The sequence below is a fragment of the Rhipicephalus sanguineus genome, chromosome 9 (genome assembly GCF_013339695.2).
Source record: "Rhipicephalus sanguineus isolate Rsan-2018 chromosome 9, BIME_Rsan_1.4, whole genome shotgun sequence".
In the NCBI taxonomy this organism is placed as follows: domain Eukaryota; kingdom Metazoa; phylum Arthropoda; class Arachnida; order Ixodida; family Ixodidae; genus Rhipicephalus; species Rhipicephalus sanguineus.
In genome coordinates, this window is record NC_051184.2 from 73,917,682 (window position 1) to 73,934,688 (window position 17,007).

The 17,007-nt window shown below is 47.0% G+C and overlaps 1 protein-coding gene across 1 annotated transcript in view; it reads left to right on the top strand.

Moving 5' to 3' along the window:
* The first annotated feature begins 2,217 nt into the window (after positions 1 to 2,217).
* Positions 2,218 to 17,007, top strand: part of LOC119405646 (DNA (cytosine-5)-methyltransferase 3C) — a 34,411-nt gene continuing 19,621 nt past the window's right edge. Inside the window, exons 1-5 of the mRNA XM_049419471.1 lie at positions 2,218 to 2,341; positions 3,817 to 3,956; positions 7,904 to 7,969; positions 9,582 to 9,774; positions 11,261 to 11,406. Coding sequence (XP_049275428.1) covers positions 2,218 to 2,341; positions 3,817 to 3,956; positions 7,904 to 7,969; positions 9,582 to 9,774; positions 11,261 to 11,406 — 669 coding nt within the window. The remainder of the gene's footprint in view (positions 2,342 to 3,816; positions 3,957 to 7,903; positions 7,970 to 9,581; positions 9,775 to 11,260; positions 11,407 to 17,007) is intronic.

A 17,007-nucleotide genomic window follows, 5' to 3' on the forward strand; every position in this document is an offset into this window, starting at 1 on the left:
GGTGCGTAAATGGAGGTTTAGTTAAGTGTGGGGCCAATAAAGAATTCGTAATTCAATGTGCAACACAAGACAAGGATTAAGAAGAGATCGAAAGAACTTGAGCGCAAACTCTCAACTGGTCTGTTAGAAATAAGAAGGATACTAGAATACATCGTCACAAGCACACCTTGTGGTAAATGAACATGTGGTCGCATTGAGACGCCATGATCCGCTATTAAATTTACATTTTTATGGTCAACAAAAGCAATGCCAGAAAACCTCAACGACACGTGGTGCGCAGGAAGGCAAATTATTTGCCTTATAGCGAGATAGAGGCCTGGCTGACACATTTATCTGCCATTTTTCTTATATGGTACGCCTGTAATAATTCTTTGTTAATTTGTTGTATCCTTGTCGACAAAATGCGTGTGCCCGCCGAAAAAGGTGCGCATCGACAGGAATTACAATGGTCGACCAGGTGTGTACGTTTGGAATTACGGAGGGAGGACTCGTGTTTGCTCAGTCTTGTGCTCGCACGAATTGGCCCTCGTGTCAACACAAGGCTGGGAGAAAGCGAATAAACAAATATATAAGAGGGGCTTCGATATAGAAAGTATACGCGGCATAGGTGGAAGGGATAGGGATCGTGCATCTTTTCTTTATGCAGCCTTGCTTGGGGAGCTGGAAAGCCACTCCATTCATGGGACCTAGCTAGTAAAAAGCGACGCGCATGTCCTGCTTAGCGAGTAATCTGCGGCGGTTTCGAGGGCTGAGCGAGCCGACAGGGCTTGAATCTTTGTGGGGCTGTCTGGATCTTCTCTTTCAGACATTAAAAATAACCTCAGGCTTTGCTAATTGCAATGAATGTACTCAAATGATGCATGTTGCTAGGCGAGTCGGTCGTACGTCATTAAACAAGGTGCTGCGCAAAAGGAACAAGGACGAGAAGACAACGAGGACGGGCACAGACGCGCGACTGAATTTTGTTCAGAAAAAAAAAAATCAAACAGCTCCGCTTCGCGGGCACCGATAAAACAGTGAAGCTGGTGGCGTTCTCTTCGTCAGGCTAACGCATTTCTATGTTCTGCAAGTCTTTCAGATGTGTTGTATCACTGCTCTTTATTAAACACTCGTTGTTAAGCTTTGAGCTGGTAGTATAGTTTTATTGCATCTTGACCATACCAATGTTAAACACAGGTTTACAAAGAAGCCTTCGCTTAAGATGCTCCTATGTGCTGCATCACTGCTCTTTATTAAGCACTCTTTGTTAAGTTTGAGGTGGTAGTATAGCCGCCACCTATTATAACCACAAAGTATCACGTGACAGTGGTGTGACCGTGGTAACGCGCACGCAATATGTTGGACTAACTGTTGCCTTCTTCCTTTTCAGTGGAAGTTGTGCGTAGTGGGATTTACCCAAATTTCTGTTGCACATACGCGTTTATGATGATGATAGTTTTCCGATAGGCCGCACAGATTTCTGTGGCACATACCGGTTTTTGGGGCTAACTGTTGCCTTCATTTTTAGTGGACCAGTGGTGAGTAGCGGCCCCGCCACGGTGGTCTAGTGGTTATGGCGCTCGACTGCTGGCCCGAAGGTCGCGGGATCGAATCCCGGCCGCGGCGGCTGCATTTTCGATGGAGGCGAAAATGCTTGAGGCCCGTGTACTTAGATTTAGGTGCACGTTAAAGAACCCCAGGTGGTCGAAATTTCCGGAGCCCTCCACTACGGCGTCTCTCATAATCATATCGTGGTTTTGGGACGTTAAACCCCGGATATTATTATTATTATTAGTGGTGAGTAGTGAGATTTACCCAATGTTTGTGACGCATACCCGTTTATGATGCCGACAAGCGTTACCACGGATGCCGGACGTGAAAGGCTCGACCAAGAACAGCTTCGCTGTTAAAAATAAGGCTGCTAGGTTGATGAAGGCTGGTTTTCCTGAGTTAATCGTAGTTGCTGCGGCAGAGAAGTTCCTGCATAGGTTGAAGACTAGTGCAACTCAGGAGTGTCAATGTCGTAAAAAAAATTCGACCGACGGTTGTCCCATACATAGGCGTGCGCAGGGTTCCCCATCAGGGGGGCGAAGGTTGATCGCAGCGCCCCCCCATACTAAGTCAATGTACGAGGCAGATTTTGCGCCCCCCCCCCCTCTTAGGTGACTAGGGGGGGTCAATGTATAGGGCAGATTTTGGGCCCCCCCCTGCGCCCCCCCCCCCCCTGTGCGCACGCCCATGGTCCGATATATCTGTAGGGTGTCTCACAACCTGAATAATGTGGCCAATCGCCATGGTGTGCCGGTGGCATTTTCTGCCCCACGCAAGTTGGCTTCGCTAAGCCCCTGCATCGCCTCAGCAAGTAGGAGTGGGCAAGAGTGCACTAAGCGCCACGCCACTCAGTTCGTCGAGTGCTCGACGGCGATGGTATACTAAATCTTCCTGACATGTGGGAAATTTTACATCGGCCAAATGGGCTGGTATATAAATGAACCACTTAGGGAGCTATGAGCCAAAGCTCTCTCGGTGTTGGAACATTTCACGCACGTTGCCTGAAACTGTATTACGACCTTTCCTAAGAGTGCTGAGAAGAACGGCTCCTTTTCAGGATGAATCTAGGGAGGACAAATGCCTGACGCTGCAGCCACAGAGCAACTCTCCGAGGAGGGCGGAGCTCGTTGTGCCGTGCCCTATCTTGTTAAGCCGCGTTCAGACTGCAGTCGCATCTGTCATAAGTGTCGTATCACGTAACTGCTGCAACGTCCGTTTACGTTGCTAGCAACCGCGAGTGTTCACATTGAGCCCTTCGGTAATATACGTTTTTTACGACGGGCCAATCACCGCTCTGATTTTCCAACATGGCGCCGTTGGTCGTAGAGAATGGGTCTTTGACGCATTTAATCGACGAGCAACTCATCGCTACACAATGAAGGCCCTTCCGCACTCGTCGTGGAACTTGCCGCGAGAACACAAAACAACGAACACGGGCAAACCAGCTCCACAGACACGCTGCTGCATGCCAAGACGCGCATGAAGACGCGGAATCTGGGGAGACCGGAAGCCCCGTGAGCGGAATGTGAAAACCGAAACTACTTTGCCCATTGGTCGTGCCATAACGGTCGCATCAGTAGTGGTCGTAAAAGTCGCGGACCCGCCAACATTTACGCCCAAAACGTTACGTAGTTTACGCTAAATACAACAACGTCTGAACAAGCTCATTACGTTGATTACGTTTACGGTCGCGATCCTTACCGACGATCAGTACGCTGCGCACGTAGTCTGAACACGGCTTTAGAAACGATGCTGATGTTATTCTCTAGCCTATAACGCGCACTTTCCTATACCACGAACACGAGCGCAATAACGTGCTCTGATGTAAGTTTTCAACGGTGTACCTGTTCTTCACAAGCAGCATGCGTTTTGGAAACGGTGAGATAACACAACACAATAATATAGCTGGATACAACTTTAGAATTCTGGAGATGCCCCGTCCATGTGACCTAAGCGCTGCAGCTGATCGCCTACGCGACTAAAGCAATTAGCCCGGCGCATGCACTCGGCAGTGTTATCAGAAGGCGTGGTCACCTGTCATCCGGCTCATGACATCTGTCTGGAGTGCGTGCCCGTTGGTGAAGGCTTGTGCGCATCCGCCTTTGATGAGGAATTACCGTGGAATTCTAAAGTTGTATCCCACTATAACTACATGAAGTACCCACTACTTCTCGAGAAACCATGCATACAACGCTAATCATTACATGTCATGTTTCTTAAATCGATTGTCGCTGTTTTCGGTGCCGTTTGGTGGCGCAATGACCTGAGTTCTCTTTGCACTTGCAGACCTGTGCATTGCTTGTGACACTGCACTGCGCTTCGATGATAAACTCACTCAGCACCCCCTTGTGGAAGGAGCCATTTGCGAAGACTGTCGGGGAGAGCTTCTTGAGAGTTTGTTTGCTATTGCTCCAGACGGTACAAGCGTAAGTAGTTGTTGCGCTAGTGCAGCTTTTAGCATGCCAATATCACACTGGCTCCATAATCATTGGAGGTTAGCGGCTTGGGCAAGTTGGTAGCGCATGACAATTGTTATAGCGCGAACTCAGGACAAGGACAAAAGGCCAGACTGCTCCTGAACATCGATGTACCTGAAATATCTTGTTATAGCTATAGCTGTATCCAGCTATGGCTGCGCTCGTCTTCGTGTACCTTTTGTCCTTGTCCTGAGTTCGCGCTATAACATTTGCCTTGGAGGTGTTTTCAGCGAGCGCTGCTTCGCCCAATGACTGGGATAGTTAGACTCTTTTCGAGCATTGCCTATCACAAGCGCCAACCATAACGCTAGTGATTCGCACTGGTTAGGGAGCATTCATGTACATGCGTAGGTCTTAAAAAATGCACTTTACACTTTGTCTGTGTTTCCTAGACCTTGAAAATGACTCGCAGCCGCTCGATGGATGACTTAAGGTAGCGAGCGTAGCCAACTTAGGAGTTCAAATAAATTATATGCAAATGAACACGCTACATATGTCACAGCATAAAGTCGCATGGTTACAACAAATATCTTGGGAAGGCGGACGCCTTTCTACTATAGCACCAGTGAGATTGCTAGCATAGGCTGACATTTTGTCAAAATCATTGGCGGTTTTTCCACTTCAAACAATTCTCATTGGCCACACACCATGTCTTACTCGGAGAATACAGGGGCTACATCTTTTCCAGTCGACACTGAATTAGAAAACTAAAAAATAATTTCCACCTCGAAACAATTGCAGCTGGAGGCGACGAAAGTTCCATCTCGAAGACGTACAGTTTATACTTGTCTAATGTGCAATTCCTAGCTGGGTCAGTAACCGCTCCAGGTACACCCATAAAAGTATCTTTTTATATTTCCAAATCTAGGCCATGAGCACTGCTATTGTGGTTACCCATGTTCATGTAAAGAAGGTACAGATGAAAGTACAGTTGGTGAAGGTTCAGATGAAGCAGGATTCAGTGACCAGAGCTTGCATGAATCGCAGCTGGGTGCTGCCGCATGTCACTTAGTTTGTTCTTATTTTCAGACCGCAGGACAACCAGCCGAGCTGAATAGTAGTGAAATTTAATGGATTTTATTTTGCAAAGATGTTTATTGTTTAGCAGCGCTAGGGAAAACCGTCGGAGTGGGCGGCGCACTCAGAGCACGAGAGGCGTTCCCAAGCGAAGCGCTATATCGATGACCCGCTTGCCTTCATCGTCTTCGCTACAAGTACTCTCGAAGGTGAGAGGGGAGCCGTGGAAATAACAGCTGGTCATTATAATTATATCATCGTACGGCTTGAGGCGCTGTACGCTTGCGATGTCTCGTCCATGGCGGCATAGGTCTGAAGACAGTGCGGCGGGTTCGGTGGGGTAGTTGACTGGAGACGTGCGGCCGGCGATGTGGTAAGCGCCTTTATACTTGGACAGCAATTTCAATGAGACCAGGTGAAGTTGAAGGAATGGACAGTGACACAACCGCTCTAGGAAGACAAGTGGACACAGATGCGGCGTTGCTGCGAGTGCTCTTGTAGTGCTCTTGGTCAGCTAAAGTAAAGGCCCGTGCGAGATTGCGGTACTCTTTAGCACGTCCTGCAGTGGCTGAGATAGGTGCACACTCGGATGGATCTGGCCATTAAGGAAGGATTGCGTCGACTGTGTCCCATGGATACGGAGTGTGCAATTATAAAAAGTGCGAAAAACCAGTGGCGCCCTGCGTAGTGGTATTGAACTCGTAGATTATGAAGGGCAGAATGACGTTTCAATTTGTGCGGTGGGAGGTGACGTACAAGACAAGCACGTCGCCGAACGTATGGTTCGAGCGTTCATTAGGGCAATACGCAGTACATGGGCGGTGAACAGTGCGGCACTCGTTGAGGATTGCTTCTATGAATTCGGACAAGGAGGCATGTCCGCAATCATTGAAAAGCTCGTAGGGTGGGCCATGACAGAAAATGAATCTGCGAACAGCATGGAAGCAACATCGCTTGATGAAGCTGCTGGGAGGGCAAGATTTTTTTGGCGTAAGGCTAGGGCGACGACTTCGTCAATATAGAAGAAACAGGTGTGCCACTTCTATCCTCGCAGAAGTGTGTCCATCCAAAATCGCTGGCGAAATACAAAGACCAAGAAGCATGACACTTAACTTATATCAGCCGTCGGGTGTGACAAAGGCTCCTCCGCCAACTTTCGTCTGCTATGGGCACTTGCTAATGCTCTGAGCTGAAATGAACCGATGAAAAAGTATTGCTTATTGTAGCGTGACATTCGCGTCATCAATTCGCGGTAGGGAGTAAGCGCCCATGGTGTGTTCTTTTATTGTGATAGCTGGTTGTTGCCGTCGCCGCCGCTCTTGCCGTCTCCGTTATGTTACGTACTTGCAAAAGTCCAAATCGATTACATCGCCCCACGCGTCGTATGTTCTACGCGCTAGTGAAAGCGCGCGAGCGCTGCCGACGAACGTGGCTGAAGCAGAAATGAAACGAGCCGGCCATCTCCGTCGCACGAAGGGCACATGCGATAAAACCGCCCCATGTGCGAGGCCTGCCATCGATGGCTCATAAAGCCCAGAGTTAATAATGAGAAAACGCCCTGCCCGTGTTTCGTAGGGCTAAAGAGCATGAAAGGGCGCCGGTGAAGAGGGGGGCAGGAACTGCCAACTTTGCTCGAAAGGGTGCGGTCGCCCGACATCAGTAGACGGCTGGTATACCCTTGTCCGTGCTGCACTCTCACCGCGTTTAGACGACAGACAGCACGAAAACCACTTCACTCCCTGGAGCGGCCATATTCCCTTGCGCCAGCCTTTTGTAGAGTTACGCGAGATGGGATCCTGAAGGAGTTAGCTCATAGCCATGCTTCGTATAACATTCTAACTTGTTGCTATCGCATTCATTGCATCGCCTTTTCGGCGAAACTGAGTTTTTTTAAGTGCTGGTAGTCCACAAAGAACCGCACAGAACCATCCTTCGTCGCAAAAAGGCCGAAAGGAGGCGCCCATGGACTGTTAGAAGGACGAATAACGTTCTTACCTTTTCATCTACGGTAGCTGTCGTCCCCTCGTCCACTTATCGGAATAAGTGGGCGAGGGGACGACCGCCGCCGTAGCTCAATTGGTAAGAACATCGGGCGCGTAATCCAAAGGTTGCAGGTTTGGTTCCTGAAGGCGGCAAGTTGTCTTTTCGTACACTTTACTTCCGTCACATCTTTATCACAATTACTTCAATACACTTAGAACAGTACAATTAACGTCCCCTATACTTTTCTTGGCTTCATTATCTGCTGGTTTTCATTAACATTTGATCTTTGCGATATTGTGTCCCGTGGCAGGACGCAGCTGATTCGCAAAATCACCGAAGCTGAGGCGAATGCAAAATTTGGTGCTAAGTGCGTGGGTTTACCTTCACTGGCTCTCACCGACAAAGAAGTGATCTTGGTGGCGGCGTCTTATAACTCGTAACTGTTGTTTTATTACATGTATACGCATGTGCAGTCTATACTGCGTCATTATATTAACAGGTTCATTGGCGCAATAAATTTAGTTAAAAGTTTGCGCTGGGTATGTTTTCTTCTTTGTTGTCCGCGTGTCTTTTTTTGTTGCGCAATCGTACTGAAATAATGAATTACCAACTTGCCCAGAATGGTGCTCGAAATACATTCTGGAGCGCGACGAAAGACAGATCTCACAAACTTTTACGGGCGCATAGAACATAGGGCGCGCAGAGCGGTGTCATGAATTTGGACTTTATAAGGCACATCACGGCGACCCCGACGGCAACAGCAGAGAATCGCCTGAGGTTTCTATATAATTGACATCGTAATAAAATTACAGTGACCTGTATATTGCTTGCATAAGAGGCAAGCGTTCTCCCTATATCTCTGGTGTTTATTATTAAACGATGTATTGCTTTCGTAGGCATATTGCCTCATCTGTGCAAATGGTGACGAGCTCTTCATTTGCGACAATGTGGATTGCGGCAGGTGAGTGTGCATTCTCTTCACATTCTACATCGCTAGTAATTGTGCAAAGTATTTAACACCAACAACACACAGCTGTGCGTATAGAAGTGTCCTTTATCTCTGCCTTAAAAAATTCACCCTTCACACGAGATCTTGTTACAGCTATCGAGACCTCCGTTTCCCAAAGGCCAGAAATACATGTTTGCATAGGCGTGCGCAGGGTTCTCCTTCAGGGAGGCGGGGGGCACGAATCGGGCGAAGGTTCATCGCAGCACCCCCCTCCCTATTAACTCAATGTATGGGGCTAATAATAATAATAATAATAATAATAATAATAATAATAATAATAATAATAATAATAATAATAATAATAATATTAATAATATTAATAATAATATCTGGGGTTTAACGTCCTAAAACCACGATATGATTATGAGAGACGCCGTAGTGGAGGGCTCCGGAAATTTCTACCACCTGGGGTTCTTTAACGTGCACCTAAATCTAAGTACACGGGCCTCAAACATTTTCCCGTCCATCGAAAATGCAGCCGCCGCGGGCGGGATGGGGCAGCCACCCCCTTGCTCCCCCCCCCCCTCCTGCACACGCCTATGCATGTTCGGACAGCATGGCGGTAGAGTAGGCTAACATCTTAGCAGTAAATATGGGTTCGCCCAGGGCGATCAGAAAGGCATTTCAGCGTTCGTGCCCCTACCTTGCTACTAAGGCAGTACATCGGAATTCTGGGTACGACGAAGTCGAAAGTGATGAGAACTGGTCCGCCGAGAAGCGGGAAGGGGGGGGGGGAGATTCCGTTTGAAGTTTTTTATGGAAGACTGGTGCGTCGGGGTGGTGGGCGTTTGATTGTTAGGAGAGAGAGAGAAAGACGCAACGGACTGATGCTACAGAGGGCACAGTCCGCGTATTTGGTAAATGTAAACTGCTAAGTAGGACGCCTTTGCTGCACTGAGCTGTGGCAAAGTAGAGCCACACGAGTATGCCAGCCATATTGCTACCGCAGAAAATGCCACTTTTTTTGACAGGACTGAGAGGAGTCTATAGAGTGTTAAACATCTTGGATCCTGCTGCACTTACATCAGTGTCTTGGCCGATAGTAGTGAACAAATGACGTGCTAACAAGAGTGAGCATGGCCATGAGCGTTTACTGTACATAGTATATAGTGTGAATTTTCATACACTGGAATGATTTGTCATGTATTAACGTATCCCTCCTTTTGTGCAACCCTTCAGGTACAACCTGCATATGTTATTGAACCGTATCCACGGACATTAATATGCACTCCGGAATATAGCGAAAACTTGAGTAAGAGTACTCATTTGAAACGGTAAACGTAATGCTCAGGCAGGAGTATCTTTTATTTGGTAAGTGCAGCCTGTGCGCTTTGATTCCTTGCAGGTGCATCTGTTCACAGTGCATTGAGCGACTTGTTGGGGAGAGTGAAGCAGAAAAGGTATTTGGGAATTTTGGCATTTTCACGTTCACGACGCTGCCAGAACGCGAGATTTTTTTCGGACAGGTGGAACTTTTGAATTAAAATGCATTAACTCCAGAAACTTTGTTGACAGAGTCCAGAACGCGAGTAGTGACGCTATTTTTTTTTGCTAACGATCTACAGGTGTCTGGATGCTCTCCTTGGCATTGCAACATCTGTGAAGGGCGAACCGCTGGCCGCCTTCGGCCGCGGCCTGACTGGGAGGCCCGTGTGATTGATTTCTTCCGGAACCCACAGATTACGATGTCTCCTGTTCCGGAACAGCTCCCTCGAAGGAGCTTGCGCGTGCTGTCCCTATTCGATGGAATCGCCACTGGTTGGTCTTACTTTACAGTTACATATACTTGATATCGATGTATTTAGATACGGGAATGTTAATATAGGTTCCCATGAAGAGGAGAATGCCGGGTGTTTTTCGGTAAGGTTAGCCGAAGCTTGAGCTGCGTATTGTCGTAACTATCGCATTTGTTGCGACTTCTGAATGCAGTAGGCTTACACTGTAGTCGCGCCCTTGTTGAAGGGTGGCTGTGAGTTACACTACTTGGCTTGCTATGGCCGAAGAAAAAGCTTTCTCGGTATCCCCAGAACCACAGAAGAATCGCTTTCCTTACGAATGTCCTGACCATCCTCGCAGTGTTGACAAGGATTCGTATGCAACAGACTTTTTCACAGAGGGATAAACGACATACCAAGACTCCAGGCGAACCGCGATACCTCCTAAGATGCTGTTCTGGTAGACTCCCCCGGGCATACCGTCTCCGCCGTTACCGCCGTGGCAGAGCCAATGCCGGCCGCCGGAGGCATGTTTGGCAGCTCATCACATCGAGTCGCGGCGCGGCCCTGATCGTCCAGCACGCAACAGCCAATGGCGCCCTCCAGATACAATTTCGCGAGCACCTCCGCGTGCTGGCAGTCACGGCCAGGTGTCATGAAGAAGAACTGCGACGGATCTTAGGTCCTCGCGCTCGTTTACCGAGGAAGAGAAAGACAACGTCACGATAATGCTCTACTGCAAAATATATTTCTCGCATTTTTGGTTACCCGCAGACGCCGCCCAGCCAATCATTATGATTTTGGTTCGACTGTAGCGATGACCGGAAACGTAATAGCAGCAGCAGCAGCAGCATACTTGGTGCAAGTTTGCCTAGAGTGTTCCTATGGATGCTACAGCAATACTGGGAGAACAGGAGCGCTCATTTCGTATGCTATGTGTAATTCTAGCGTTTAATTCTCGCTGGCTTCATAATTCTTATGAAAGCCAATGCTATAAAAAATGTAACACACGGCATTAATGATCCGTTTTTTGTACCATTGGCATGGGATGTTCATTGTTCGTACATCCCTTTTATGTGGGTGTATTTTTACGCGATAATATAGTGTGGTGCGAATAATAGACTTCAGTTCTGTATACAGTGATGTAAAAATTACCTACTTTCACGTGCCGAAACCACGATACTAGTAGCTCAATAGTGCAAAAGAATATATTGATTTTTGTACATGGAAACCTTGAATGGACCTACATAGCTGTGCGCAGACGAGCGTTTTCGCAAATCACCCGCAATGCAGTGCTGTCAACCTAAAAGGTTTCTTCTAACAAACGCATGACAGTAGCGTTTGTGTTGGTTTCCGCGTGTGCGCAGTTCCAACTTGTACACGTAAAGCCGACTACCTGGGCCCTTATCTCGCGATATTCGAAGTAACCATGCTGTAGATTACGTAGCCGAGAGTATTGAACTGCTAGAGCCTAGCGTTGTTGCCGCACGTTAACTGCATTGAGTTACACAAACTTGATCGCCATGCAGGCAAGTACGTGCTGGACCAACTCGGCCTCTCAGTGGAGGCGTACTATGCCAGTGAAGTAGACAAGGACGCCATCCATGTTGGACTCACTCGTCATGGTTCTTCTATTACTTACCTGGGGCCAGTGGAGCACCTGGACGACCAAAAAGTCGGCATGCTTTGGCTATTATTGCCTCTGGTATTCTTGGAGTACGCTCGGTTTTCAGTAACCGCCTTCTTCGACAATAACTTGCATTACTGGGTAGGTCGTGGAGGCGTTCAGGTTTGTAGCCAGCTTGAGCAAAAGCTAAATGCTGGGATTTTGCTTGAAAAACGACGACATATGGCGCGACATTCTTTAGGAGCCGTCACTAAGTTAGACCACAGGGTGTGATTCAACGTGCACATGGGTGTTTGTGCTTTTGGCTGTCATGGTAGTTCGTTCGCCACGGCCTGGATCGAAACCGCGCTCTCGGGCTTAGCAGAACAACCATATAGCTGCTAACTCACCGTGGCTGGCAGTCACTGGTTATGCGACGCATGCAACAGCTTGTGAGTTTTAGTGAACTTCGTTGAAGCAGAAATGGGCGATTACCACAAGTGAAGAACGGCTGTTCCAAGAACACGTTTGGCATTAATGTGCCGTGAATGCGTCTCATTCGTGCAGTCACTGGGTATGCACTTCATAAGAAAAATCGCACCATTGCTCAAGTGCTGGACAGATTGGAACCCGCTTCATTACAGCAATCTTGTGTGCAAGGCAAACTCGATTGCCGACTAGGCTGGAAACAATATGCGGCAAAGAAACAATTTCAGCATAGCGGTTGTGACTGGCGCGAGAAGTTCTATAAGCGAAGGCGTAAATGAAATGCAATTAATGTCCTGTTCAGCAGTGACTCTGACCTCAGCTGATCGTCTTAGGTCAAGCGGTACATTGCTAAAGGAACAATCGATGAAAGGTATACATGGTCTACCTGGTGAAAGGTGAATCTGGTCTACCAGAAGAAGGATTACGCAATTGGCAGAGTAGGTTAGGACATTGAACTGACCTACTGTGTGTTTGACAACCTGCAATATCGACATGTACTGTATAGAGGCCAACTGCCGTTCAGATCGGGAACATGCTGTGAAAAGCTCAAATAATCGCTATGTACTTTCGCTACGTGGATTATTGAATAACTATAGTCGTTTCTGGTGCTTGGCATGCTTAGAAGCAGGCACTAGGAAGTTGTTGACCGCTTGCGCCGCAAGCCCGCATATTCGTTATGAATAGGTCGAAACAAGAGGACCGTCTACAGGCAACTGCCCTCTTTGTAGGTTAACTTGGCTGGTTATCTTACATAACAAGTTCGCATATAATATGCAAAAAATGAGATAGCTTGGTTACATCGCGGGAACATGTGCAGTGCTGCCGATATCTCGTTTGAAAATCGTGAACGAGTTATTTCCACAAAAAGAATACCATAAAAGTGTTGAAAAATTGTTTAACTGAACATTATACAAGGTAAATGTAACTGGTAGCGAAGCTTCCATAGAAGCCCACACGTTCAGAAAATGGTGGCTCATCAGCTGCTCATGGGGCTTAGCGCCATCTGTGTGAGGAGGGAACACTTCCGGCGGAACAAAAAATAAAGCGAATGTTGGCAATATCCGGTAAACAAATGGCGTCATTTTGTTGGCACCAGCGCGAAATTTGATCGAAAAATAGTTTTCGTAGGCCCCTGATTGCTAAGTACTCGTGCTGAGGCCAGCCGGTGAGTCCTTGACGAGTGCGCTTCAAGTCAACGCCAGCTAAACTTATATCGGCTCATGACTAGACAGTGGTGTTTAAATGTGAAACTTATTTTTGAAATTTTTATTCGGCATTCGTGGCATCTTACGCGGACGGATTGAAGCAAGCAGTAGCGTACCTCTCATATTTGTAGCGTTGCTTATTTGCTTCGCACATACGCAGGTTCCTTAAAGTGCACATTGCTTATGCGCTTCAGTTCTAAAAGGAAAAAAATAACGCCTAGTCGCGCCAAAATTAGGACATTTCAGTTTCATTCATTGGTAACAATAACGCACTTTTGTTACACTGAAGACAATGAGCACCAAGTGTGGTAATAAGTACAAAATGTGCGCAGGGACACTACGTGCACTACGTTTTGCCTTATGCTGCGATGAATTGCCGTTACCTGTAACGTATACACGCATGCGAATTGTGGCGCGATAGATAACTTGGCGATCTCCTCACTGATAGCAGGAACAACGGTAGACACTGCGCGTTCGCGAAGAAAACCGGGCCGCAGGAATGCTGATTCACGAAAATCCAGCGAGCAGACTACTCCAAACCGTTGCGCGGTTTCTTATCAAGAAGACATGAGTCGCCAGGCGTACGTGTGTTGCTATTGCATCCTTGCACAGCACATTCCGCTGGTACTGAGGCAAGCGCTCGGCGTTAAGTGTTATCCCCAACGTCACGTTGCCCGTTGGACACTGTACTCAACACGTTCACCAACGATGAAACGCAGCTCACAACTGCGAACACACAAAAAAATTAAATTCTCACGACAACCATTCAGAGAACGCATGCAAGTACGGAACACCGAAACACGTGACGAAAGCAGTCGCAGCGCGCCTTTCTTAGCGCCGCAAGCGCTGCAGCTCCACTGAATAGCAACGGCGTACGCCTCTTTAAGAGGGCGTAAAGAAAAAGTATTTTGGTAATAAGAAAACACTGTCGAATTATATGCTCATTGCGCCTGCATAATACTGTTGGGGAAATGAATATCATTTGTAAAACGCAACGATTGCTTCGCCCTTGAATAAAACTTGGTTTTTTGCTATAAGTATTTTTTCCCTCCACACCTAAAGTCGCGCTTCAATCGCAGCACCCATAACTCCCCGTGATGATCTCGCTGGTAATAGGTTCTGAAGCACTTATCGCCTGAAGCTTCGCACCTATTTGGATCGACCTTAAATTATATCTGTCGCTTAACATTCATTTTCTCGTATGGATATATTGTGCATACTTCCTTCGCACTACGCTAGGCATATTAGCTATTTATTGAGAAGTTACACGCGTCATGAAATATATAATCGCAATGCGTTTCGTACGTTTCACTTCACCCCATGGTTATATTTAAGAGAGAATAAGTCATTTTGTATCGCGAAGGAAGACATACACGTTTCTGTTAAACACCTCAAAAAGATGATGCCCTTGCCTTTTATTTATGTGTTGGACAGGCTTGTTCTGGCCTGCTCAAGATGTTTTACGCACGCGATTATGGGTATTTTACGTTTTTTTTAATTAAAACTGGCATTACTTCTTACTCCGTATTCTTTACGCTGTAAAAATTTGCAACTTTCTCTTCTATCAATGTGTGTGATGAGAAGCTGCCGACAGGTTATAATACAGCCTTTACCGTGTCCTTCAACTTCCACGTTAAGGATACTGTCTTTTAAATAACGACCCAATAATTGTAGCCATGAAATAAAAGTGAATGCAACAAACAGATCGATACCAGCGATTGAAATTCTCGATTGCGGAATCTGATCCACAGCGGTAACGCGTTGACTGTGCCCAAATGCGTCATCATACATTTCGGCACGGTCGCTGGTCCTCGCGCATGTCCCAAAGTATACACTGTGATCTGCGACGCGCACTCAATCTGTTTGGGATCAGCGATAACATTTCAGAAGTATCCGATACATGAATATGGCTTTTTTTGGTGACTGATGACTATGTAAAATTTATTAGCCGGTAAGCTGTGCTGTGCGTAAAGCTATATATGGTGACGCCAGGATTTGTTTTCTTGGTCACAGCTACAACGAGAGAAGTCTTTCAGTAGCGCATAGGCCCCCTGAAGCACTTAGGTTATTGTTCCGTGTTTTGTAGCATTTAGGAAGTAGTTAGCAGGTTAATGCATTAAGAGGATGCCTGGCACACCCTGTTAGGTGACAGAAGTAGCTGACATGAGAAATTTTACAGGCCTTGGAAGTGGCTAAGCTCGGCAACATGCGTGTCAGCAGCCATTGGATCCCTCTATGTAACAGTGGAAGAAATTTTCGCGTGTCGTAACTTCCTAAAATTTTTGTGCCCAATTTTATGGCATGCAGGCAAAGGCTTTTGACCTGTACTCCTTTTATCATGCATATTTTCATTGCTCTGTCTTTCTTTTGTTAGATACTGCGCAAGCACGCATAGCGCGTTTATGACGAATAAGCCTCGTTGCGAGTCAGCGCTGCGGTCTGTGATCTTTTTCTGGTGTTCCGTCTTTTGCGCAGTCTTAAATGTTTAATTACGTCGCACCAAACACTTTGGCAGTGTGTTTGTTTGCAGAACATTTTGTGGTATTGCATATTTTGTAAATTGTTCTGCTCAAAGAGCGCTATCCGTCTCATAAAATTTACAGCATTTTCGGTGGTACGGCATGCGCAGACGTCAGTATTGCCATGCTAGCTGCTGGTCCCGACATTCCCGACATTGCCATGCTAGCTGCAGTCCCGAGCTCAGTTAAACACATTCCTATGCCCTCTTCAGAAATATTTCGTAAATGAACGTGGGGTGCTTTTCTGTACACTGTCACGTCTGCTAATGGCGATGTTTTGGAACTAATTCGAGTGGCCGTAGCAGCCTTCTGGGCCAACAATCAGAGTTCACAAATGGCGGAATTTCGCAGTGCACAGAATAAATTGCCCCGTGGCCATATTTACGCTGAAAGCTTATACGAGCAGTGCAGTAGAACATGGTTAATTATTGCAAATGTGGTTTCTAGTATAACAATGCTGCTGTAGTTTTCTTGTTTCCAGTAACCCGGCAAGGCGCATACAGTAAGAAGTTCACAAAGAAACTATTTAGTGGGTCAAACGTTATCTCGCGCGGATCTAACTCTCATTTATGAGGTCAGATTTTGATATTTTCATGGATGATGAGAGCACTAACGCTTACGACAATATATTGGCGTAAAAACGAGAATTATAACAACACGTTTTTTTAAATGTACACAAGTGGGCACTCCGTACTGATCAGGCAGACATCCTCGCTTAATGTAACAATACATATGGTAGCTTTAACAAGGGCGTTATCCGAAGATTCTGCAGGCGCCAAGGAGGCATAGGACATGCAGGAAAGGTATATCCGAGAGTTCCAGTGGGAGGCATCCTAGACTGAGAAGGAATGTGCGCCATGTACGCTGTGTTTTATTTATTTTTCCTTCTGGGTTAGCTGGGAGAGTAGCGCTCAACACTTGCGCCAGCTTTCATTACGACGACTTGTTTAAGCTCTGGCAGGTGGCAGGTTATCTTTAGTAACCACTGAATGTTTAACAGCACAGTCGTAAATGGCACACCTACATGATTTCCGTCCATGAACCGAAATAAAAACCCTGTGACCTCCTCGGAGAGAGCGATGACATCATCAATCGACATTATCGATTGGTCGAAGGCTGGCCAATATGCCCGAGCCAGTGCAACCGGTGGAGCTGCCGGTCTGATCCCGGAGGCTTTGCAGAAAATGGCGAAGCTGTAAGCCTTTCGTTCGTGTTCAGCCGCTTCAGTCCGGCCTAGTGGTTGCTGCGTTGGCGCGCTTGTGCGTGGCAAGTATGTGTCGACCGCTCATTGTGAGAACGCTCCAGAAGCAGCGCGCTTATGAAGAATGCCGACAAGAGCAGAGTTTGACGTGTGCCTGTGAAATCCGCTGGCCGCCTATCTTCGTAGAATGGAATGGTTCCATCTTGTATTATTCTCTTCAGTAAAAAAAGAAACCAAACGGCTGGAAACAAGTCAT